The sequence below is a fragment of the Epinephelus fuscoguttatus genome, linkage group LG10 (genome assembly GCF_011397635.1).
Source record: "Epinephelus fuscoguttatus linkage group LG10, E.fuscoguttatus.final_Chr_v1".
NCBI classification, from domain to species: domain Eukaryota; kingdom Metazoa; phylum Chordata; class Actinopteri; order Perciformes; family Serranidae; genus Epinephelus; species Epinephelus fuscoguttatus.
In genome coordinates this window covers 6,412,545-6,436,054 of record NC_064761.1, presented here as the reverse complement: position 1 = coordinate 6,436,054, position 23,510 = coordinate 6,412,545, and the positions used below count along the sequence as shown (strand labels likewise).

Below are 23,510 nucleotides of genomic sequence, written 5' to 3'. Positions count from 1 at the left end.
GCCACATAAAGCACACACTATTCCTCCAGTGGCACTGAGCACTGCCACTGGAGGAAATCATGTGTTGCAGAATGTCACATATGAATGTACATCGGAGAGATTCTGGGATGTTTTTTTCAGCAGTGTTACTACGAAAGACCCACATTGTAATAAACCAGAGTTATGAGTTAAACTTTCTAAGAAAATTTAATGACTTTTTAGACAATTTAAGCATTGTGAAATTCTGTGTATACTTTCAAAAATATTAATCAGAATGTAATCATCTTTTTATGGGAAAAAGCAGCCAGATTTTCTCACTTCCTGAAGAAAAGAAACAAGCACCCACTGGTAATGGCAGTACAGTACATATGGTCATCAGCATTAACCTTGAGATGGCAGTTTGAAGTTAATTATGTTTCCTTTACAATCCAACAGAGGGTGTATTCGAGCCTGCATCTGTGTTTATGAAAAGTGTGTAATAATAGTGACTTAATCACACAAACAGTGCAACCTCTCAGTCAACTTGACTTTGCGTGGAAACTCCACATCTCGGGAAATTCTTTTGGTTGTTCACCCAAACCACACACTGTTAACAGCTGTGCAGTATTTCACTCAGGCTGCTCCGAGATTTTCTCTTTTTTTTCCTGCCGAGCTCTTTTCCAAAACCACTCATTAATAAAGTATTTGTGATCATGTGGCACTGACAGCAGGACAAAGATCACTGCATGCAGAGAGGGAGGAGCGGAGAGAAAAGTAAAGAAGAAAAGAAACAAAGAGAATAAAAGAGGAAAAAAAGGTGGATGTTTTAGGGGAGAAGGGTTAAGAAACACTCTCTTTCCCGCTCTCTTGCACATACACACTCTGCACGCAGACTCCCCGCCCCTCCCTCGCTCTTACTGTCTCCTCTGTAATGAGCTCCAGATGTGTTGCTGAGGATGGGGGTGGGTGGGTGAGGGCAAGGGAGGAGGAGTAGGAGCGGTGGTGGGGGAGCTGCCTTGTATGTCATGTGCTCAGGCGAAGAGAGACGCTGTCCGAGGGGACGCTGTCAGCCCTGATGGAGTGGCTGGCCAGGGCCTGGGGGCGAAGAGAGGGGAGGAGGAAAAGAAAGAGGAGGAGGAGGGTGAAAGGTGGGGGGTGGGGGGGTCAAAAAGATCTCCACATCTGGAATCACTTCAGGTCAGCCCAGGCCCTGGCCGTGAAAGGTGAGACTGGGCGCCTGGCAGGGGAGAGGGGGACAGGGGTCTGACACTGGACATACCACAGTCAGGGATCAGTGATCAGGAAAACAACCAACAGCAGAAAATAAAAGGGCTGAAAAGAAAACAGAAATATCCCTTTTTTAATGTGGCATACGAGTCAGGAAAAACCCTCCAGTCACATCAGTAAAGCACCTCTTTATTACGACTAACCCTCAGTTAAACTGAACTTAAACAAGTGGAAGAAGTCCTTAAATCCTTCATCTAATTAAAAATGGAGGAAGTGTTCCATTACAAGTAAAAGTCCTACATTCAAAATAAGAAAAAAAATAAAAATATCATAGCAGTAGAACCTCCCACATCAGAGATAAAGAAATGATGAAAAGCTCCCCAAATGTTCATGCTTTCATGGGGATTTTCCTGCTTTCAGATCAGATGAAGGATTACATGCCAAAGTTGGAAAAAATTCTCAGACCTCATTCCCTCTTAAAATCTTTACAAAAAGTCAGAAGAACTTTGATCAAGTGACAGCAAGGTGGTTAGGTAATTTTGTCATGTTGAATGCAAAATCTGAGTCTGTAAAATAAAACTGACAATAAAAAAAAAAAAACTAAAAAAATAGCAATATTCCATTATAGGACCACCATCTCAAAGCTGTACTGAAGTAAGAGTCCTTCGAAATTAAAACAAGACAGGAAGCTGAAACACTGAGTAACTGATGATAGATACCAAAGAAGAGCATTTAACATTAGGAAGCAAGCAACAGCGGTGAAACAATAGCAAACTGAAAATTTCCTAAGATAAAAGTTTCCTGCAATCGCTGAAATTTAACTTGTTTACTTTTATGCCATATTGAGCAGGAAACAATAAGAGTTTAAAATATGTTGTAGACAAAGTTTCATAACGTGTATGTCTGCCATTCTCAAAGCAAAATTAAACTTAAAACTTTTTGAAGGGAGTTCAGTTTGTGACAAAAGTTGTACTTTTCTTGGGTATTTGTGAGTTGAAAATAATAAACGTCTCCAAAAAAATATTTCCACAGACGACATACTTATGTGACCGCACCTATGGGCACCTCTCGCCCAAAATTCGAAACACTACCACATCAGCTGCAGTTTCATTCGACCCCACTTTTATGGCCCGTGTGCGCCGTACGAGGACGAGTGTCGACATGTGTTTGTTGACGGCGAAGGTTATGAGGGGCCAAGGAGAAGAAACACCTTGTATGACAGCCGCAGAGTTAAACGAGGCCCAGGGGCCCTCCATATTAAGGAGAGGATTTCCCTGCTCATAAATATCCTGTTTTTAAGATGGAAATTTCAGGTTGCGGTAATCAGGAAAAAAGAAAACACACAAAGCAGGAACAGCTTGAGGTTTCTGTGAAGGAGAATCTGTTCTCGAGTTGTAAATCTCTCTTTTATGGGGCATGCACAAGGTCCAAGATCATTTTGCTTTCCAGCTATAAATATACTTATTTCTTATAGTTTCTGAAGCATAATTTAAGTCTGTCTGCATTGTAGAAACCCTTTTCTTTTACTCCAAAAGGTGGAAAATTGTTTTTTCCATCCTATATAAGATCTGTTGAATTGGACACTGTGCCATTGCATTGCTTGAAATGCATTTTTATTAATATACAAGTTTTATTCTGTTACAAATAAAGGATATCATAGGAAATTAAGAGAATCTACTGGTTTTGGATTCAGAAATACATTAGCCTCTCCTTTATACTGGACTATTACATGAAAATCAAAATGCGTTGAAAATGTTTGCTCATCAGTGGTATAACATGGAAAAGAAATGTGGAAAAATTATCTTTTAAAAAAATGCATAAATGTCAGAGGAAGTCCTTGTAGGTTTGTTGTTGATTTTAAAAGGAAAAAAAGTGTTGTTGATCCCAAATTTGGTGTGTCATTTTATCCAACACCACAGCCAAAGGGACAAAGGCAATTCCACGTAGTCCGTACACCAGTCTCCGTCGAGAACAAGTTCTCTGAATGAAAACAAAATGCTCTTTGAAAAACTCGCCCTCCATTTCAGTCACAATCACAAATGTAAAACTACGCAGATATTCGGCTACAGCATCCAGTCTAGCTGTCTTTGTACAAACAAGAGTTCAGTGATGCTCAGGAGAATAAAAAGAGGCGGCTTAGGGAAAATCCTGCCATCACTCGGTGTCCAACAATTTGCATATTATATGTAGTATCGCCATCGAGGCTGCTCCAGAAAGAAGAGGAGGCTTCATGATCCAGGGTGTGTAAGATGATGCTCAACCCAGAGACGGTGTCCGTCCGCAGGGGTCCAGCAGTAGAAAGGTTCCCCTCCCCTCCTGCACTGGCCCCCAGCCTCTCCTCCTCTCAGTTGACCGTGGGCACCTGGTTCAAGCTGTACTCCTTGGCTTTGAGCCGCAGGTTGGCGATGCTGTTGGCCATGTTCATTCCCTGGGACGTGTTGGTGTTGGAGCAGGTGGGCGGGTAGGTGGCCATGGCGCTGAGAGACAAGAGGAGGGGAAAAGGTTACATCACCTGTGGCTGACAGCAAGCTGAAGCTCAGCATGAGCCGCAGCTGTGGAAATATGAAAAGGAACAAAGAACAGGTATCACTGATCTGATTTAATCTAAATCTGACGTTAAGACGCTTGTGACTAAAAAATGCCCACAGGAACTTCACCAGTGTTTTTACACACATTAACCTGACTGCACATCACATTAAATCACCATTTGTCAGAACATGTAAGAATAGTTGATTAGCTAAGTTTTAACTGTGCAGCTTAAAACAGTGTAACTTACAAAAACTTACAGTGTGAGCCAGCTGACTTCATTTGTCTCTTGTATATTCAGTCTTTGAACTGTTTAAGTCTAAACTGCCAAAGGACTGGGAAAAAGACGTCTGTTATCATGTAATCCCAACAGTCAATTTATTCGCTTCAAATTTCATACACAGAGAGTGTATGTCTCCTCCCACACTATAATTAATGAGGTCCAGAGCATCACCACATTATAATTTTTGTTCTTTGGATTAAAAACAACATTTTTATGAACATGATTGAGCTTTGTCCAGCAATATTTTTATGGAGGGAGGTGTCACAGTTTTTGTTCTTGTTTCCCTGTCTTTTTCTTAGTGTTCCTCATTAAGTTTGCCCATGAGTGAGATAAGGGTGCACTGAGCTGGGATCACGGTGGATAAGAAATCGATCACTCTGCCATTGTAAAGCACCCTCTCTGTCTGATTAGCAGCCTCAAAAAATGCACCAAGCTCAGAGTATTAATATTGAAATCTAATGTTACTTCATGAATTTAAACAAATGCCAGAATGACAAATACAGATTCAAGTCCTTTGCCTGGAGATTTTCCAGAGTTTTCAGCCGCATTTCTTACTGCTGTAATCAACAGATGGAGTCTGATAATGGTCCTAAAATGTGGCAGGTTTTTTTTTTGTTAGCTGTTGTTTTTTCCCTTCTTTTTAAGATTAGGAATTTCAGTATTTTTGTCTATTTTCTTTTCCCTTTTCCTTCTTCTTGTAGTACTGAAGTGTGTCTTTTTACCTCTTTAGGACTGAGGACAGATCTTGGTTGTGTCTCTGTGCATGATTTACTGACTTGTTTGTTTGTTTTTCAGCCAAAATGTCATAAATTTACGTAGCCTTTGTTTTCAGTTCATGCCAGTAGTCAATTTTAAGAGGCCAAAATGTGTTTTATTTTGTTAATCATCTTGTCTGCTTTTGTTGTTATTGTTAAAGCCATGTCCTCCTGTCTGCTCCTGAACATCGGACTGAAAGTTTTGGGACATTTTTAGTTTCTGCCCCCAGATTATGGATGTCTCTTATGACTTTCACTAAGTTCCTCTTTATTTATGCTTTTCATCTTCATCTTGACAAGGCACATGCACATTCCTAAATTCTTTGCAGGATGAGTAACAATTATCTGCGCAAAAAGCTGAAAAAATATCTTTGTCTGCCTAACTGTTTAATGTCGTTTCCAAATTTTTCATCGTCTGGAAAGACATGACAATTGTGTCAATATGTAAAATAAGAAGTATTAAGAACAACAAAGCATTGTGCTGGTATTTTTCATCTTTTTTGTGCAGATTTAACTTAAAACACATTTGTACTCACCAGCTTTGAACAATTACAATATTTCTACTATTTTTTCTCAAACTTATTGCTTTTTCTTCTTCTTCTTGTATTTGTTCTTATTTTACTTTATTCAAAACACTATGGATCAGCTGTATTTAAAGTGCAATATACTGTACGGTAATCACTGCGTGATAATTCAGCTGTGAGTGCTGATGGATTTAAAAAGTGTGTGCTACATTGAACACACAACAAAGACATTACTTTGATAAAAATAAAAGCAGACATGACTCACACTGATAAATTATCTATCCAAAGCAAGTTTTAAGCAGCAGCATGTGTTGATTTTACTGTATAGAAACAAATGGCTTTTCTGGCAGTTAGAGGGAAGGAAGAAATTCTGAACAGTCATTTAAAGCTTCTGAAAATGGGTTAAAATGTGCAAAAACACTGGTCTGTTCCTTTAAAAACAACAAAAAAACCTCATTGTATTTAAGTAAAAGTGAAAATTGATACAGAAACATTCAAAAGGCACAATAAGATTCAAGAAATACACTCAGAAAACAACTTTAAAATTCTTTTGAAAACAGTAAATGTACTAAAATGTGAAAAAACAGCAGTATTCTTCTTAAAAGGAGAATTCTGTGAGTTTTCTTTAACAAAAAAAGAACTGAATGTAGTAAAGTGAAAGCGTACTTGTTCTCTGAGGGCAGCATTTTCTGTGGCACTCGCACTGGCCCCCCCTCCGGCATTGGATACCAGCTTTAGGATAATATACAGTGAAGTGTTAGCACCACATTAGCGTGTTCCACATAGCATTATTCCTGCTTCACAAAAGCTTTCCCTCGCTGCTCCGCGTCCGGCCAAAAAGCTCTCAGTGAGTTTGGGCAGCGGCCGCAGGGTTTGACATTTTACACCGAGTTTCATAATGGAGGATTACTGTAAATCATGACCAATGTAACCAGAGTCACAAAAAATGTTGCCCAGTAGAGCTCTGTCTCTCTGTGTAGCGTTCATTATCTGGTGTAGTGTAGCAGAGAGGGGTCACAGGGGTCAACAGTGGGTTTAATACGGTTTGTTTTCACATTATCACCTCGTCAGGAGGGTCACAGGATCTGGTCCCGCCCTGCTCATGCTGACAGAGGGGAGCGATGGGACTGAGGGTGAGGAAAATGGTGTTTTTATTCAACACAATTAGTTTGGAGTTAGATATGTGCAAGATAAGACTGTTATATATGTAGTGTAGAGAGATGGCTGCAGGGGAAGACAGAGGCAAAAGGCCACAGCAGAGCAGAGAGACAGAAGGAAAAGTCAGAGAACATACAAAACAAAGCTTATACAGCGATAGAGAAAGGACTCTGATCTTTTACTGAAGTGTTACGGCATTTTATAATGACTTTGGCTCAATCTTTTGCAACAGAATTTTAATTTACAAAACTTATATTGAGGAGATGACCAAAAATTCAAAAACCATTGCAACTTAGTGTTTAATATGTCATGAGAGCTTTGGAGTACGTTCACTGGACAACTCTTGCTTAACATGAATATTATATTCGGCCTAACATCTCATATAGAATGCAAAAGTACAGCAAAACAACTGTATCAAAATAGGTAATGCACCATGTATCACATTTTTCTTCAGAGCATCACAACGCTCTAAATATTCATCAATTATTGTATTTTAGAAGTAAAATTATCATTATCAAATAATGCTGTTAAACACACATCATCAAAACAGTTTACAAAGAATGATGGACTTCCTTGTGAAAGTCTTCGTCTTATAAATTGAATATACTGTCAGACATAGATAATGTGCTCTCGAGTCTGACTTTACACTACAGTAACTCTGTCTGTATTTTTTCTGTCAAGACATTAAAGCATTAGATATTTTAATTACTTCTAAGTTTACATAATCATTCAAATTGTAAGTCAACACTGTAATACTACAATGCTGGAAAGCATAGAACAGTAAACTGTAATTTACACTGAGGACTGAGCGTGTGATTTAGTGTTTTGCACTTTGTATGTCAGCAGCACAGCAGTTTGTGCTTAAACAGTAAATTTAACATGACAGTTTGGCACTAAGAGTTTTGTTGTTGTAAAAGTTTGGCCAAAGCAACCACAAAATATTGTAATATAACAGCGGGAAAATACAAGGTAAGTTCTTCTTTTTCATATTTGCTTAAGTATAATGGTTAACAGGGAATCAGCCGCTTTTCTGAGGAAGGATCTCAATATTTTATTCCTACAATATTTGCTCATGAGAACTAAGGCAAGATGAAGGTGTTTGATGTTAACAGTACCTGAAAATAAAAAGTAGAAACAGGTGAACACAGCTACCTGTCTTAAAGTTATTGTGTCACCAGGCTGCAACAAATCTCTTTTACAGAGGGTCCAAAAGATTACCAGACAACAGGCAAATGTTCCTTACGTCGTAGTTGATACAAAAGTCTTAAAAGCAAATCTGGAATCCAACAGTGTGTGTATCAGAGCCTGACGTATCATTAAGTAAGCCTAACTATTGCACTGGGTGACAAACACTATAGTTTATTTGACTCAATCTCACTGCCGCAAATATTCGCTGGAGCACCAAATGTGGATTAATCCGCCACTGAAAATAGTCCCCAGAAAATCATCTTCTCCTCCTGTTTGTTTGATAAAAACTACAGTGAGCAGCTGTTTTAGGAAATTATTGAGACTTTTTGAAAAATTAAAAACACACATTTGTGTTTTTACAGGTTTACATTTTCAGCAGGAACTAATGGGCTTAAAGCTGACAGACTGAGACAGGGTGGGTAACTGGGATGGACTTACACATTGTTGGTTTAAGTCTGCGCATGAGATCTGATGACAATAAGAAAAATATAGAATAACGGCAGATTTATAACAATAGACAGTAAACGGTGTGCTGACCTGCAGCCCGTCAGTTTGAGTCCAGGTGGATCAGAGGAGATGAAGATGGTCAGAGGAACTATGAGGAGTATGTGCAGGTAGAAGAAGAGGAGGAAATGAAACAATAACAGAAGGGAGGATTGGTGTGTGTGTGTGTGTGTGTGTGTGTGTGTGTGTGTGTGTGTTACAGTGGTGTTAACATGTGGTTATTGTGGCATCAGCTTGTGCTTTTTCATCTGGATACACTTGTGTGAATTGATGTTGTGCAGCAGAAAGCAGAGGACTAAGTCAGTACTGACATACAGTTCGGAGCACTGCAGCAGTGCTTGACCTGAGTATTCTGAATTTTGGAAGACTTTTTACGCCACTACATTGAAATGATTCCTTTCTTGTCTCGTTCTTTCTGTCTCTATTTTCCTTTCTTCCTCCTTTCCTTCTTTCTGTTTTTCTTTACTTATTTATTTCCTACAGTCCTTTCTTTTTATTCTTTTCTTTACCTTCTTTCTTACTTCATTTTCTTCTTTCTGGCAACTTTTTACTTCTCACCTTCTTTATTCCTTTTATTATTCCTTCATTCTTTGCTATTTTCCTTTCCTCTTTCCTTCCTTCCTGTCCTTTCTTTCTTTGCTTATTTCCATCTTCCTTTCCTTCTTATTGTCCTTTGTTACTTTACGTTTTTCTTTCCTCTTTCCTCTGTCCCTTATTCCTTTCTTATTTCCTATTTCCTTTCCTTCCTTCCTTTCTCCCCTCTTCAACGCAAGTAAAAGCATGAAAATCCCAAAACTGGAGACCAGCACTTCCTCACAATAACGTTACTGTAACTGCTGATACTTAGATACATTTTACTGATGAACCTCTTTTTATTTTCACTTTCTGAGCGTAGGACTCTCTTCATTGTGGTTTTACTGCCTTTACTCACGTAGCCTGAGTCTAACGCTGTGCTGCAGATCAGCAGTGTTAACAGAAATGTTAGTACAGAAGCAGCGCAGTGTGTAAGCAGTGTGTAAGCAGTGTGTATGTGTATGAATGCCAGGTCACTGGATGATGTCCGATGAGAGAACAGAGTGGACTCTACCTGTAGGGGGCAGCACTGCCCCAGGACAGGTAGTCATTCGGGCGTGGTGCAGGACGCGGTACGATTGGCTGCTCTACTGCCGTCACATCTCCCGAGTAAGATTTGAGGAGCGAGGCGTTTTTGCTGGCCAGCATGGCGCGCTCGTTCCTGCGGAACTTAGCTCTCCTGTTCTGAAACCAAACCTGGAATCAAAGAATAAAAAAACAGGATATATATTGTCATAAGCTATTTTAAGTCAAGTTTTTAACCTCTGTGGATGCTACAATCATCACAAACTCTTTACAGAAGCATTTAAAGTTCCAAAGATAACAAATATTTGACTAAACTTGCATCTAAAATAATGCACAAGACAAGCAGAATATTTCCATTTGTGTGGAGTGGTGCAGACACAGAAAAACCAGCCCAGTATCATCAGGAGTGAACAGTTTCCATTGGATGAATCAGTAACAAACAATTTATGCCCAGTGCCAAAGCAGTAAGAAGTGTGCCCTTTATGTAGAGGGAGCTGGAAAATGGAAGTGTAGAGGTCCGGGTGGTGGATGGGCAGTTACTGCATTCAAATTAAATGCAGGGGGAACAGTGTGACCCTTAACAAACCAAAGGGAAGTGCTAAATGCTGCTTTGTTCCTCAGTCTGCTCTTACCATACGTGACAAAATAATCTGAACTCAAAGCTCCATTAACTAGATTTTTTGTAGCTTTCAACCACATCTCATAGTCTTCATCAGTCGGTGGGTTTAACAGCCTGAGGTGTGTCACACTTTCTGGTTCTACTACAGCCTGAACATGAGACCTTTGTAACCTGTCATGCTTTAACACTATGTGAAGTCTATTAAAGGAACAGAGGTCATAAAAAATATAAAACCATATTCAAAATCTCCATTTTTTTTATATTTCTCTGAACTAAAATTCCAGATGAAACAGCACTTCACGAGTGTCTAGATTCAGTGCCATGATGTATTTCTAAGCGAAACAGGATAGGCTGGTGGGATAGACCTTTGGGAGGAATTGATTTGATTGTTGAAAAGTGGGCGTGTCATAACAGTGAGGCCCAGATGCTGTAATACTGATAGAATAGAAGTTTAGGTCAGCGAAAGAGAGAGAGACAAAGCCCTTCATATGCTTCATGCACCTACTAAATAGCATGTTAGTATGGAATTTTGGACACAGCTAAAACAGGCATTTGGGAACGCTTGGGAATGCTTGGGAAAGCTTGCGTGCCACAATGAAGATGGACTTGCTTTTGAGCGCGCCTACCCCGCATCTACACTGACAACAATGGATTTAAGGGCACAAAAAATACAGCATGTGCATGTTCCCTTAGTTGCTTCAGTAGCCCACTGTAACGGTCTGTGTCCACATGGCTTTTTTGTCTGGGCACTAGTGTCTTTTATTAATTGTTGACAATGGAGAGAAAGCATAATGCAGCCGCCTAGAGGAAAAGTACTGGGCCCAGCATCTTTTACCAGAGCGCTCCAGCTGTGGCTGTTACGAGCGCTTATGGTTAAATCTCTGAACTTTTCAGAAAGGCGCTGGTGACGTCACTGCCGCTTCTTTAGCTAGGCTACTGTCTACAACAGTCTACCCTCTGTTAATGTAGTTACCAAACTAATGTTACTGTCAAGGTATTGTTGTCCTAACAACAAAACTCACACATAGCACAGCATTTTACACATTTCAATTAAGTGCTCCCCAGCGCCCTGCCACCTCTTTTCTGCTGTTCTAGGGAACAAAGACACAAGGATGTAGCATGCTGTTGCTGGTTAGCAAATTTTACCTTGACTCTGTCTGGCTAGAAGTTGCAGATTATTGATGTGTGGATGTCATGATTTTATTGGTTGAAATTGGTTGGTACCGACTTTCATAAATACACATCATCTTCTGTTTTACAGGAAGACAACATGATTGGATTTTGCCATAAGAATACAAAGAAACTGATTTATCTTTGTTTGTTTGTTTTGTGGTATATATCATGCACAGTATGACTGGGAATGTGAACTAAAAGGGTTGAAAAGGCTTTTTCCCATTTTATCTCGACTTTAAACTTCTGTATCAGGTAAAAACATAAAATTGTCACGTAGGCATTCGCACAAGCTTCAAAACACACACACACACACACACACACACACACACAGCTTTCATCTCCAATTCACCGTCTACCCCTCATCAGCCTCCCCTCTCCTTTAAGAACACCCCCCTAGCCCCCCTCTCCACCCTTTGCTAAGCAGATGATGATGATGTGACTCGGGGGGTGCTAATGTTGTTCCTTGCTGTGAAATCAAATCCATTATTAGATGCTGTGGGCGCTCACAGGGGCTCGCTGTCCGCTGACGCACAGCCTCAGGAATGAGCCCAAAGTCTCTTTTATCAAAGGATTTCTGCATCGCTCTCTGCTACACATTATTCACAGATGTGCTGCTTCTCTCCCTCCAACATCACCATTTCCTCTTTCCCTCTCACTCTGCCCACAGAGCTAATACTCTCACTGTTGTGTTCAGAAAACACGCCATTAGAATGTACAAAAAAACCACTGTAGATATACATTAATCTGCAGTAAAAGCATTAGATGTTCTTGTTTCTTGAGTCATGCGTGTATGATTCATATCATTACTAAACAAATGCATGGGGCCTGTGTGCATTTAAAAGAATAGGTGCATGAACTTTTCTTGAGTTCAGTTTATCAAATACAACCAAGAGCATTATTTCCAGGGGGAACACAGGTGACGTTATGTCTCCATCGCTGATCAGAATCACTGCTTTGTTTCTCTGATTTTCAGTTTAGAAGTTGCAGTTTCAGTAAATCTCTGTAAACAGTGTCCTGTCCTCAGCGATTGTAATCCAGATGTCAGACATTCTCATTATATAAATACTGAGACACAAGCTCCCAGCTTCATGAGCAACATCAAGTGTAGCTGGACTTTTTTGCCCTAGTTTTTGTCTGTCAGGCTACAACTAGGTTGCCCTACCTATTTGATTGGTAGATCTCAAGGTCGTAGGTTTTGTTTCAGCACTGGGGAGGACATCTTGTTTTGTTTTGTTTTGTTTACTTGTGAGTCCTTGTTTTGTTTACTTGTGTGTCCTTGTTTTGTTTACTTGTGCTTTGTTGCTGATATTTTTTTTCTGTTGCTTTTTAATGACCGAAATCAATCAATCAATCAATCAATCAATCAATCAATATAGAGGTGGGTTTGGGGCTCCTCCGACAGGAAATTTTGAGCATCAGAGACTCAATTTCCTGCATGCTGGTGAAATGTTCTGCACCAATGTGTACCTTTTCTGCATTCATTAATAGTGAAAATGTCTATATCTTTACAAAATAAAGGTCCTCTAGTACTTCAGCGTCTTTATTTGGGGGGTACACATGTTCTATATAGTGAAGGGGACGTGTCCCCTGCGTTCCCTTCGGAATATAGGCTTATGGTAGGGCTTTATGCGCAGGGATTTTCTTACACAAATATAATAGATCTAAATTTAGATTTGCAGGTGACGATGTGTCCTTTTTTAACTGTTTTTGGGGGACATTTTTTCTTTATTTGAAAGAGACACGGACAGGATGTACGGGAATTGAGAATAGTGTGCATGAAAAAACCCAACTCTTCAACATCAGCTGACTAACTGGAGGAGCCTTCTTTATTTCACCAACCCATTTCGGCACATGGGCCTTCATCACGAGCTTTCATATTCAGTCTTATGCTACTTTAGCACATAGTTAGCTGGTGAAGTAGTGACAACACACTTTCTCCTCCTGAGAAATAAAATATGAATCAAAACTGAAGCAGTGAATATAAATGTTGGAGAGACAAGGACTGACTTCTGGTGACTAAAAGATATTTCATTCTTTAATTTATATTGTGTGGTCAAAGATGTAAATATAGCCTTATCTCAGTCTCAGTTTCCCTTAAATGGAGCTAAAGGTTATTCTCAGTATTTCAAGTCAGTGACTTTAATACAGAGACTAACGCAGCATTTCTTTTTTTGTTAGACTTGTGGAAGGCACGATGATCAGCTACATTACAATTCATAATGTGAGTTAAACCTAACTGTATGTAAATACACTTTTTTAGTGCGTGTGTGTCTGGATGAAGAACATATGACCTCATTAACGAATTTCAGTAAAAGCTCTAGTTGCAATTCAAATATTAAATCCATATTCTAGCTTGTTTAACTGACGACATTTACAAGAGTGATGTCACTCATTTGGCCAATTACTGCATCATATTTAGCTCCTGTTCTGCTGCAGCTCTCATGTGTTGCACATTTGCCGCTTATCACTGATCTGTAAACCGCTGAGGAAATTAGACATCATTACATCCACTTTTCTGATCACATGCAGTCCCTTTGGGAAGTTTACAAGCTGCTCGCAGACTCAAAACTATCAGTAATTATTGAAGAGATCATGTAAGTATGATAGATGATGTTTGTGCGGGGCAGACAAGTTCTTATCAGTTCCTCTAAAGCCCCATAATGGAAAATCTAAACATGTTAATAGACCCTGATAACTTCAAGCCACTATAGGATTATTAGCTAAATCTATTAGTGTTAAGAGCTAACAGATGATGTGAAGACATCCTGTTTTGTGACTGCTTGTCCTCCAGTTTCTTATAAAACTTCTCCCCAATAACAGGCTGGCTCTGCCGCTCTGTTGTTAATACAAACAAAGCTGTTCATGAATCATTTCATAAATCCTGCTCTGAGTCACGAGGGCGCACAAGGATTCCTTAACAGGTCCCACAGGGGTGCCAAAACCTCAAAGACCATTTCTAATGTACCAAGTAACGCAGCAAGTTTCTGTGTCTGTGTGTTTATAAGAATCTGTTTATTTTTGTGACCCTGCAGTGAAAGTGGTTTACAGTATAATGACCACAGACCTCTTCCTACTTCATGGCTGTGTGTACTTAATAATCTTCTGAGTGTTATGGCTTCTTCTTCGTCTCTGATCAAAGCTTGAACCTGTCGGTTCAATCACTGCTGCTGGAGGAAATCTTCAAATATAAGGGGATCAGGGTTTTTTTTTGTAAGGAGGAGGACGTGTCACTCTCAAGATCTGAAGGAAACATAATGAAATTAACAGTTTCTTTAATCTTATTTTCTGCAGTGATGCTGTCCCTGTTCATACCTGGACTCTGGCCTCGGTGAGGTTGACCCGACGGGCCAGGTCCTCTCTGACAAAGGCGTCGGGGTAGTGTGTCCTCTCAAACACTCTCTCCAGAGCCTGGAGCTGGCTGCTGTTGAAGGTGGTCCTGTTCCTGCGCTGCTTCCTCTTCTTCTTCTCCTCTGTGTTCATCTGTTCATCTACAAGGAGAACAACAAGGTGGTGTAACCTTTACAACACTTGATGGGATAGGTGCTTTTAGTTTGTAGACACTTTGCCTGAGGAGGTACAATAAAAAAACAAAAGCCCTGTGTCGGTCCACATTACATTTTAATAATAAATGTAGCTCCCTGCATTCATGCAACAACTCCTGCTGCTGCTGCTGTAGGCAGCTCTGAAAAGATGATGCCTCCTCAGGCCTCGATCAGAAATGGGAGTAAAAACAGTGCTTTAAAGAACTGATCCTCGATCATTCATCCAAGTAACAAGGACCATAATGATGAATTTTAATGTCTCATGTTGTATTGTTTGTTACAATTGAAAGTAATAATGTAGTCGCTCTTTTTCCCTTTAAAAAATGATGTAATTAAACTACCCAATAGGATGCTGAGGATCACCTTAAATTAGCAATAAAATGCTGCTTATACATTTATGTACCAACGACTCTTGATATATTAATGGCAGTTACATTACAACATTGCATTAATGTGGACACGTTTGTCCAACGCAGCTGAAATAATCTGCCCATGTGTGCACACTTTCGGGGGAAATTAAAGGTTCAGGTCTTGATCAAGAACCTCACCCTGCAATTAATGTTCAACCTGCTCCGTCACCTGACCTGCTGACAGCTGCTGCCAAATACTTTCACTTTTGACAGGTGAGAACAAGTAACACTGTTGTACCTCTGAAAATTTTTGAACAGATCACTTGAGTTAAACAGGATGTTTACATTACTACAATCTGAGTTCTGAATACTATTTCCATCACTGATAATCTGATGATAACATAGCAGCTGTAACTAAAGAGGGCATACCCCCTCCACGATTTGGTGCTGCAGCTACCTCAAAACCTGACGTTATATGAGAAAATAGGTTTTTTTTGTAATTTGGGTGAAGTGATTCCTAAAGATCCATAAAAACAAGGCCTGGATCTGCAACAAAAACAAATCACTTGTTCCTTGATCCCGCAGCCTAATTAACAAGCAAACAGACACATGTACCAGCAAACAAACAAACGCGTGTGCTTCTTGGCAAAGATAAATATATAATCCATTTTGCAGAGTGTGTACATGCTCGGTCTAAATGCTCCTGCAGGATGGAGTCAGTGCCTTGTGGCTCCACAACAAAACCACAAAATAACACTTTCACATCGACAAAAAGACTGTGATCATCTATGCTCCTGACTAATTACACACTTACACACACACTACACTATCTGTAGCTACACACACAGAGGTGGGAGGTTACTCAGTACACTCACTCCTGCTCTGTACTGCACCACAGTATTTCAGTGTTGAGAGACATCTCAGAGGGAAGTCTTGTATTTTCTATCTGGCAGTGGGAATATTGAGCTGTTTTGCAGATTCAGATTTTAAATTCAACATAAAATTTTAAAAATGCCTGATGTCAGGTAAAAATCTTGTATCCCCCAAAATATAGCATTTTCAGAATATCTATGCAAACCTGAAAACAGTATTAAAATGCTTCCATATGTTCAAGGTATATTCTGTAATGCCAACAATATAAATGATTTATTTATCATTGTGTTTTTTTTGTTTTAGAGTTTGACAAAAGTGTTCTTTTTTTGGATTACACAGAGTCACCGGTGGATACGAACAGGAACATCCTAGTCCTTCTTTAATAAATGTGACACCTCAAAATTTATTTTGCATTCATGTAGACCCAAAATGATGATAAATGTTTTATTTTTTTTCATTTCCCATAAACCTCATTCAAAATCTGATTCATGAAATAGGTTTTACGGGATATTGTGAGAATGTCCGGTATGAGTATTTTGTCAATATGCCGATTACAAAATTGTATTCTCTGCTGCGTTATGTCAGAGCTGATGAAATGTATGTGAACGTAATTCTTGGCGGAGTCCTTGTTAACGTCACTATCATTTTGAAAGCAGGATTTTTCCACAGCGGTATTGATAATTTTACTTCAGTAAAGATTTGAATCCTCTCTACATCACTGTCAGAGAGCTTATTTTTGTTTTGTTCAGGTTGAAATCTGATATTTCTAAACATCAGCTGTTTCAGGAATTCTTTAATGACCACATTAAACTTTATCTAAAGATGAAATTAAGAGTTCAGTCTTGAGCTTGGAAACTGCATCTTTTTCCAAGCTGCTTTGAACTACATGTCATGGTCTTCCTCAGCAGATGGAGTTCATACATCTAAAATATCGGAATCTAAAAAGTTCTGTCAACCTGAGGAGACAGTGTTTCGTCCTAAAGGGAGGAACTGGGGGAAACAAGAAATCCCAAAAATATGGAGGAGCAAGATTTTATTCTATTTCCAAAATGGCAGATTTTAATAGCCAAAACAATTCTTTTTGACTGTGTAGTTTGACTTTTTCAAGTACATTTGAATACACTCACAGTACAGGTACATGTTCCGCCTTTATTAGAGAACTGACATGAAACAAATGTCCTCAGCTGGACTCGAACTCAGGACATTGTGATCACACTCATATGTACGAGAGTAACACTCTGACTGCAGAGCTTGTAATGGAGTATTTACTATTGACTGTCACAGCTTTAATACACAAAGACACACACCTTGCCCAGTGTCACACACTCATGTGACACGTCACAGAGCAGATGCTGCAGTGTGTCAACGCTGAGCCTGTTTGTTTTGTTGACTAATGAAAGACCCCCGTCCCCCTCCCCACACCTCCCCTCTGCTTATCTACCATAGGGACCCCTTAAAATAAAGCACGTGACCCCAAATATTAGTTTGTCTTTCAACACAGTTTAGTTTTCGCGCAGTTTGAACACAGAGTGTTTTCTGCAGGTCTGATCTGTTGAACATATTCAGTATTTCACCAGAAAAAAAAATGGAGAAAAGTCACGCATAAATTACCATAATTTTGTGTGTGTACTTGTGAATTTAATCATCTTCTGACCTTTCACGTTTATTTGCTTTACAAAGAGAAAAAGAGTGATAAACTATTTATTTGGAGCCTGACAGAGCGCAGACGTCGTCTGTACCCTACGGAATAGTTTTTGTCTTGCACCTGAGTATTTTTTCCTGGATGTGTGCACACTTGGTTCCTCTTCTGGAACTTTAAAAATTATCTCAGCACAGATGCAGAGCCAGAGTTTATCCACCTACTACAGCTGATGTAAATCTTAATCATGCAAATTAACAGCACACTCAAGGAGGAAACCTGAGTCACACTATCAGTAACAAAAAAATTAGGAAAAAATACTTCGGCAAAATTCTAGCACTCAACATTTGACTTTAGAGTGATTCATTACTAATGTATTGATTTTAATCCCCATATATTGTTGAGAAGTTTAAAGAAGCTGCTGCACAATCTTTTTGGCCTTTGAAACATGAAACTAAACATGCTCATCCCTCTGTGAGCTCTTAGCAGTGATTTCCTCTCCTCAGATCAGCTTTTTAGAGAGCTGAAGATGTAGAACTACTTTCCTTAACAGGAAAAAGCAAATTGTTTTGGTTAGTTTGCTTCATTTTCTCCTCATTTCTGTTTGTTAGTGGGGAAGACGACATGGTGTGGGATGGAGTTGTTTTTTTTACTCTCTTAAAAAAAATAATATATACAGACAATGAGATTAGAAAAGGATTGCAACCTATTCTGCAGATAATGTTGGCATTGTACATTTCTGCAAACCTCAGATACGAAAAAAAATCTAAAAAGAAACAGAATTATGTGAAGGTATTTTTTTTCTTCTTCTTCAGGATCCTGTTAATCCTTTGGTGACCTATCAGATTAATCTTGCCTCCCTCTAGGGGTCCTGACCCCCCCGGGGTGGAACATTAATAGATTTAAATTACTTAAATACAAGATGTTTTTTTGTGTGTGTTTTGAGCGTAAAATATAAATCTGCAAAACTCCAGCTCTCAGATAAGTAAATGTTTATAATTTGGCATTTTATTTTAATAATATTATAACGTATTCTTCTAAACACGCTATTATTTTTTTTATTTAAAGAATATTTACCTGTAATGAAATCTGCTGTAGAAAATTGCTTTGCCTAAGGATAACTCCCTCTTTATGGCAGAAATTACTCAAGTTAATTGCAACAAGCTAAAATCCCATCATGTGTTAAACTGAGTTGCATTTTTAAATTTATTACATTCATGTAGTTCTGAATGTATTTCTGGTTTATGAGGAAATATTTTAACCAGATGAGACCAAAATGTCTCTCCTCTGACTCTGACTTTCATCTTGTTTCCTCTCGGTTTGTTATAACTCAGCTCTGCAGGCTGCAGGCTGCACACTTTGGGATAAAAGGAGTAAAATAGTGCAGCGGATGACTTGAGAAGTCGGACGCAGTAAAGTGCGGCTGTAAACGCTGATGGCAGCCGCACATGGCTAACCAGCGACCGCGCATAGTTTCCCCCAGAAAAACACACAGCCGTTTTACAGGCTCGAGGTTAAAATGAAAATCATGACGCACTTCATTAGTCCGCCCGTTTGATGACGTTACAACCGGAGGAAAATGCGACAACACAATGAGGTTTGTGCGCTGAAGGATGAGACCGCTGTGTGTACTGACAGTAAGATGAAAAAGAAATATGAAAACGGCATTAAGTCACTTATTAAATATGACTGTTAGATTTAATATAAATTAATCTTTTAGAGGCAACAAAAAAACATCACGTGGCAAAATAAAAATATTGATTTTTTTTTTCTGTATGAAATATTTTAATTGAGTTGTTTTAATATTTATTTTTGTTATTTAGCACAGTGAAAATGTGTCACAGCAGGTCTGATAGGGACAAAAATAATAGCCTATGCAAAGTAGGCAAATTTACATTTTTGTAAATTACAAAAAATATTTTTTAAATTAATGAGCTTCTAATTAGAGTATATTCTCTCTTGTGTGACGGCTCCAAGTGTTTCCGTTTTGTTTCAGTTGGACAAAAAAACAAAATCCAAATAAAGAGGAGACTGTGTGTTTCTTTTAGGCTGAGCGGCGGTTTGGTCTCGGAAAGCTTTTAATTAAACCTGCAGGGTAACATTTAAGCCAGCAAATCAAAGCCAATCCCGTCACCATCATCATCACCATCATCATCATCCTGCAGCTGTGAGTGTGGCCAACACGTGTCATTAGACTGATCTCATTAGCAGCTATCAGCGAAAGTCAATTAGTCCTCCTGCCAAAGCTTGTTCACAAGAAGATAAGTTATTGGTTCTTAAAATAATAAAACAAATATCCATTTAATTTTTTTTTTTTGTTTTTTATTTTGAAATGTTGTTTTATTTTGTAATGTGCCCATCATGTATTTGGGTAATATTACTGCCAATTTGTGAAATAGATTAAAAATGTCCAAAGCCGTTCAAACCAACTGTTGCTTTCACGTTTCTGTCAGTAAATCGGAAAAATAAACTTATATAATAAGGCCCCAACACGTGTCAATATTTCTGTTTCAGTCTTGCGTAAATCTGGTGATGATGGACTCGTTCCTCTTATAAAGGCTAGGCATTTAAACTCAACAAATGTTTACTCATCGAACCAATATTTGTTTTCTAAACAGATTCATCCCTCCTAAAGTCATCTCTCAACAACATCAGATCCGATGAGATGCTGTTATTTGATTCCCTAATTGTTGGCACGAGGACACGCGCGGTAATTATGACAAATGATTAAGCTCCGATATTCTGAAGGTGTTTGACAGGCCGAAAATAACCGTGAATTAACGACGTGACCCGGCCACTTCCTCCCGCATATTTCTCACACGATTTTTAGCCTTTAAAAAAATAACAATAACACTCATTAAAGCCTATAACGTTTCTGTCAGCCGCTGCAAATGGCCCTTTGAGCAGAAGAAGAGGAGGAGGAGGAGGAGGAGGAGGAGGGACCGTTTATTTACTCTCTCAACGGTGCGCCGGAGAGGGCGAGTGGTGGGTTTCTGCGGGTTTTTCCGAGTTTCAGTCAACTTACATTCACGCAACGGCACATTTCTATACAATACAACTGGAAATGATAGCCCTGATATTCGGGGTGGGTCGTCTCCGGCAGCTCAGCGAGCAGTTTCCGCTTCTGAGCTCTCCAAAGCCGGCTTACATTGGCCTCACTTTTACGCTCACACGGAGGAATTAGTGGTGGTTGAAAAAACTGGCTTTTATCATAATTAAGTAATAAATGTATACAGATGTTGATATTCAAACTATCACACAAGTGACACAGACGCCATGTGACTCTCCCTCCAGTATTTTCAAAATAATTTATTAATTTTGACTCTGTTTTTACTCCTAAATAAAAAGATCAAAACCTGCATGATCAAGAAATGTGGCCTCATTTAGGTCATAACAGAGAGATTTATTACCCCCGAGTTTGACTCGCAAGGTTACTTCACTGACCATGTCCACCAACATCACCATACCTCACTGACATCAAAGTGTTAATGGTAAATTAATGGCCGTTTTGAGGGGGAGGCCGTCAGGGATGATGCATTGCCAAAACTCACTAAAGGATTCCTTCCATGCGCGCCGCTTTCTGCAGAGCTCCATTCATGCGCTCTGCACGCGGACACACGCCAGAACATAATGAAAACAAATGACTTTAGTTTTCAGCTGCTCATTAGAACTACATTTGTGTGAAATGTGTTGTACTTTCCAGAGATCAAGCCTGATAACTTGTGGTTTTCACATCTCCACTAAAACGCACCAGAGAGAGATTTTAATATTTCGGTCGCAAGATTTAAAAGTTGTTTGTGATATCACGAGCTCAGTCCCAGCCTTCGGGCTCTTGTTCGGTCTGCTTTTCACTTACTCTCCTGTTGGGTCGTGTCGCTCCCGCTGGTCAGCCCCGGGGACTCCAGCATACTCCTCCCCGCCTCCCCGACGCTCTCGTCCGCCTGGGTGCCGACCATTTCCCCAGCCTCTTCCAGATCCAACAGGTGGCTGACCGAGAAGTTCTTTTTGGCTTGCAGGTTGTCCAGGTTAGACGTGATTGGACTCTCCAGGCGGTTTGATATCGAGGCTTGCCTGTCCATTACATGTGCATAGCTAGAAGTCATGACGCAAGTGGGGAACAGCGGAAAAAACGGAGCGGTAATGAGAAGAAAGAGAAGAATCACGAGCGAGCCAAGAAGATCCGTGCATGCAGGACGCACGAGCAGCGCCTCCAGAAACCAGCCAGAGAGAGAGAGACTCGGTTCTTCCGAGCAGAGTGCGGATGTGTTCACATCCAGATCAGCCGCACAGGAAGCAAACAAACTTCAGCAAAGTTTTCTCCTCGCCTGCTTTTCCCCAACAAACCCCTACAGACAATCCATCCAGCGGCGCGCGTCAACGACAAACAAGAAAAACATCAGCGTGTCCTGCTGCCTGAGAGCGAAAAGTCCCAAAGACGTTTTTCAGTGAAGTCTTCTGAGAAGAAGAAGGAGCTCTCTTCCCACTCTAGTTGAGTCACATATGAGCAGGAAGAGCTGCTGCTGCTGCTGCTGATGACGACCAGATGCGCAAAGCCCCGTGTGTGCGCAAAGCTTGCTCAGCGGCAGCTAGGCGCGGGGAGGCAGGACGTTACCGCCGCACCTCCAGGCTATACACCCTATAGTCTCTCTCTCTCTCTCTCTCTCTCTCTCTCTCTCTCTCTCTCTCTCTCTCCAAAAATGAAAGAGTCCCGTAATTACGTGGCAATGCCTTTATGTTGTGTCTGACGTTTCACAGGCCTCCACCACCACGAGCTGCCCCCTCACCCCTCCCCCTCAGCAGAAACATCACCATCAGCACCATCAACACCCTGGTTTGGCCTGTTTTTGTTCCCCTGGCTGGCAAAGTTCTCCCCCTAATGAGTGTGAGTGTGAGTGGATCAGCAGCCAGCAGAGTGTGCAGGGAGACACATTGGTGTTATCACTGCCTGTGTGTTGATAAACCCACTCTAACTGTCCTGCGGTCTGCCACCAATTAAATCAACCATAACCCGTGCCAGTCAGTCTATCCACAGATCTGTCCACACGAGGCTGAGCTGTCAGGGCAGCAGGGAACAAAAATATAAAGAAGTCCAACTGGATCCTTGATATAAAATATACAGAGAAAATGAAGTTGGAATAAATAACTGCTTAGGGGCCATCGAGCCATGTAAAAACCTAATTTCGTAAAAAAAAAAAAAAAAAAAAGAAAGTGGGGTAAAGTTATGTCAGCCCACAGAGGTAGTAGCCCCTTCCCTACTTCCAGTCTCCTGGCTCTTCAAACTCGACCTTCATTTCATCTCAACTACACACCTGTAATTTGCACAATTGCAATGTTATCGCATGGACAAAATCTCTCCACAGACAGACAGATGGACAGTCAGAGAGACACAAGACCTGTTAAAATACTCAAAACATACATACAACACACGTAACGTGAAAGGAAACCCACAGAGAATTTTCAGCAGCTCTGTGGAGCCTTTCAGCCTCTTTTAGCTCCTGGTTTCGGTTTTATGTCACGTTTCCTGTCTGGTTCAGTCTCAGTGTTTCCAGCAGCAGCAGGCAGCTGTTTTCTGATCAACCCACTGCACACTACCTGCATCAGAGGTGGAAAGTAACCAAGTACATTTGAGGTACTTGTACTTTACTGGAGTATCTCCATTTTCAGCTATGTCATACTTCTACGCCACTATATTTCAGAGGGAAACATCGTATTTATAATATACAGGATGGTATTCATGCATGAGTATTTTGACTTTTGATACTTATTTTGATGTAAATACTTTTACTCAAAGGAATACTTCCCCCACAGACTGACCATTTCTATATCTATTTTCACCACGTATTACAATGACAAAGAAACGTTTTTCTCGCATGCTTCCACTGTGAAAAAAGAATAAAAACGGAGAAAATTCTGAGCCTGTGCAGTACTTGTGTTTGAACTCTGCTCAGTGAAATGCATGCGTTTTCCCAGGCATGCTCGTATGTGGAAGTGTTTTAAATAATAAGGTTTTAGCAAAAAATCATGGGTTTGCAAGTACCGAGCAAACGACAGATAGATGAGACTTGGGTTGTACTGCACGAGAGTCTGTAAACC

At 40.1% G+C, this 23,510-nt stretch overlaps 1 protein-coding gene across 3 annotated transcripts; it reads right to left on the bottom strand.

Annotated features, from left to right (window-relative positions):
* Window positions 1-1,358: 1,358 nt before the first annotated feature.
* Window positions 1,359-22,034, bottom strand: prrx1b (paired related homeobox 1b). 3 transcript variants are annotated; one of them, XM_049586910.1, is made up of 5 exons: window positions 21,274-22,034; window positions 14,326-14,501; window positions 9,211-9,392; window positions 6,337-6,400; window positions 1,359-3,662 (listed from the first exon to the last, which is right to left on the bottom strand). In XM_049586910.1, the coding sequence occupies exons 1-5, from the start codon at window positions 21,518-21,520 to the stop codon at window positions 3,414-3,416; spliced, it is 918 nt and encodes a 305-aa protein (XP_049442867.1). In that variant the 5' UTR covers window positions 21,521-22,034; the 3' UTR covers window positions 1,359-3,413. The 3 variants fall into 3 exon arrangements, with proteins under 3 accessions (XP_049442867.1, XP_049442868.1, XP_049442869.1); XM_049586911.1 differs by lacking the exon at window positions 6,337-6,400 and adding an exon at window positions 5,940-6,005 and having other exon boundaries at window positions 21,274-22,031; XM_049586912.1 differs by lacking the exon at window positions 6,337-6,400 and having other exon boundaries at window positions 21,274-22,023.
* Window positions 22,035-23,510: the final 1,476 nt, after the last annotated feature.

Coding starts and splice junctions, on each gene's coding strand:
- prrx1b (XM_049586910.1), bottom strand. CDS start 21,520: ATGACTTCTAGCTATGCACATGTAATGGACAGGCAAGCCTCGATATCA. Junction 14,502..21,273: donor CGACACGACCCAACAGGAGA/GTAAGTGAAAAG, acceptor TTCTCCTTGTAG/ATGAACAGATGAACACAGAG. Junction 6,401..9,210: donor GGCAGTGCTGCCCCCTACAG/GTAGAGTCCACT, acceptor CCTCACCCTCAG/TCCCATCGCTCCCCTCTGTC.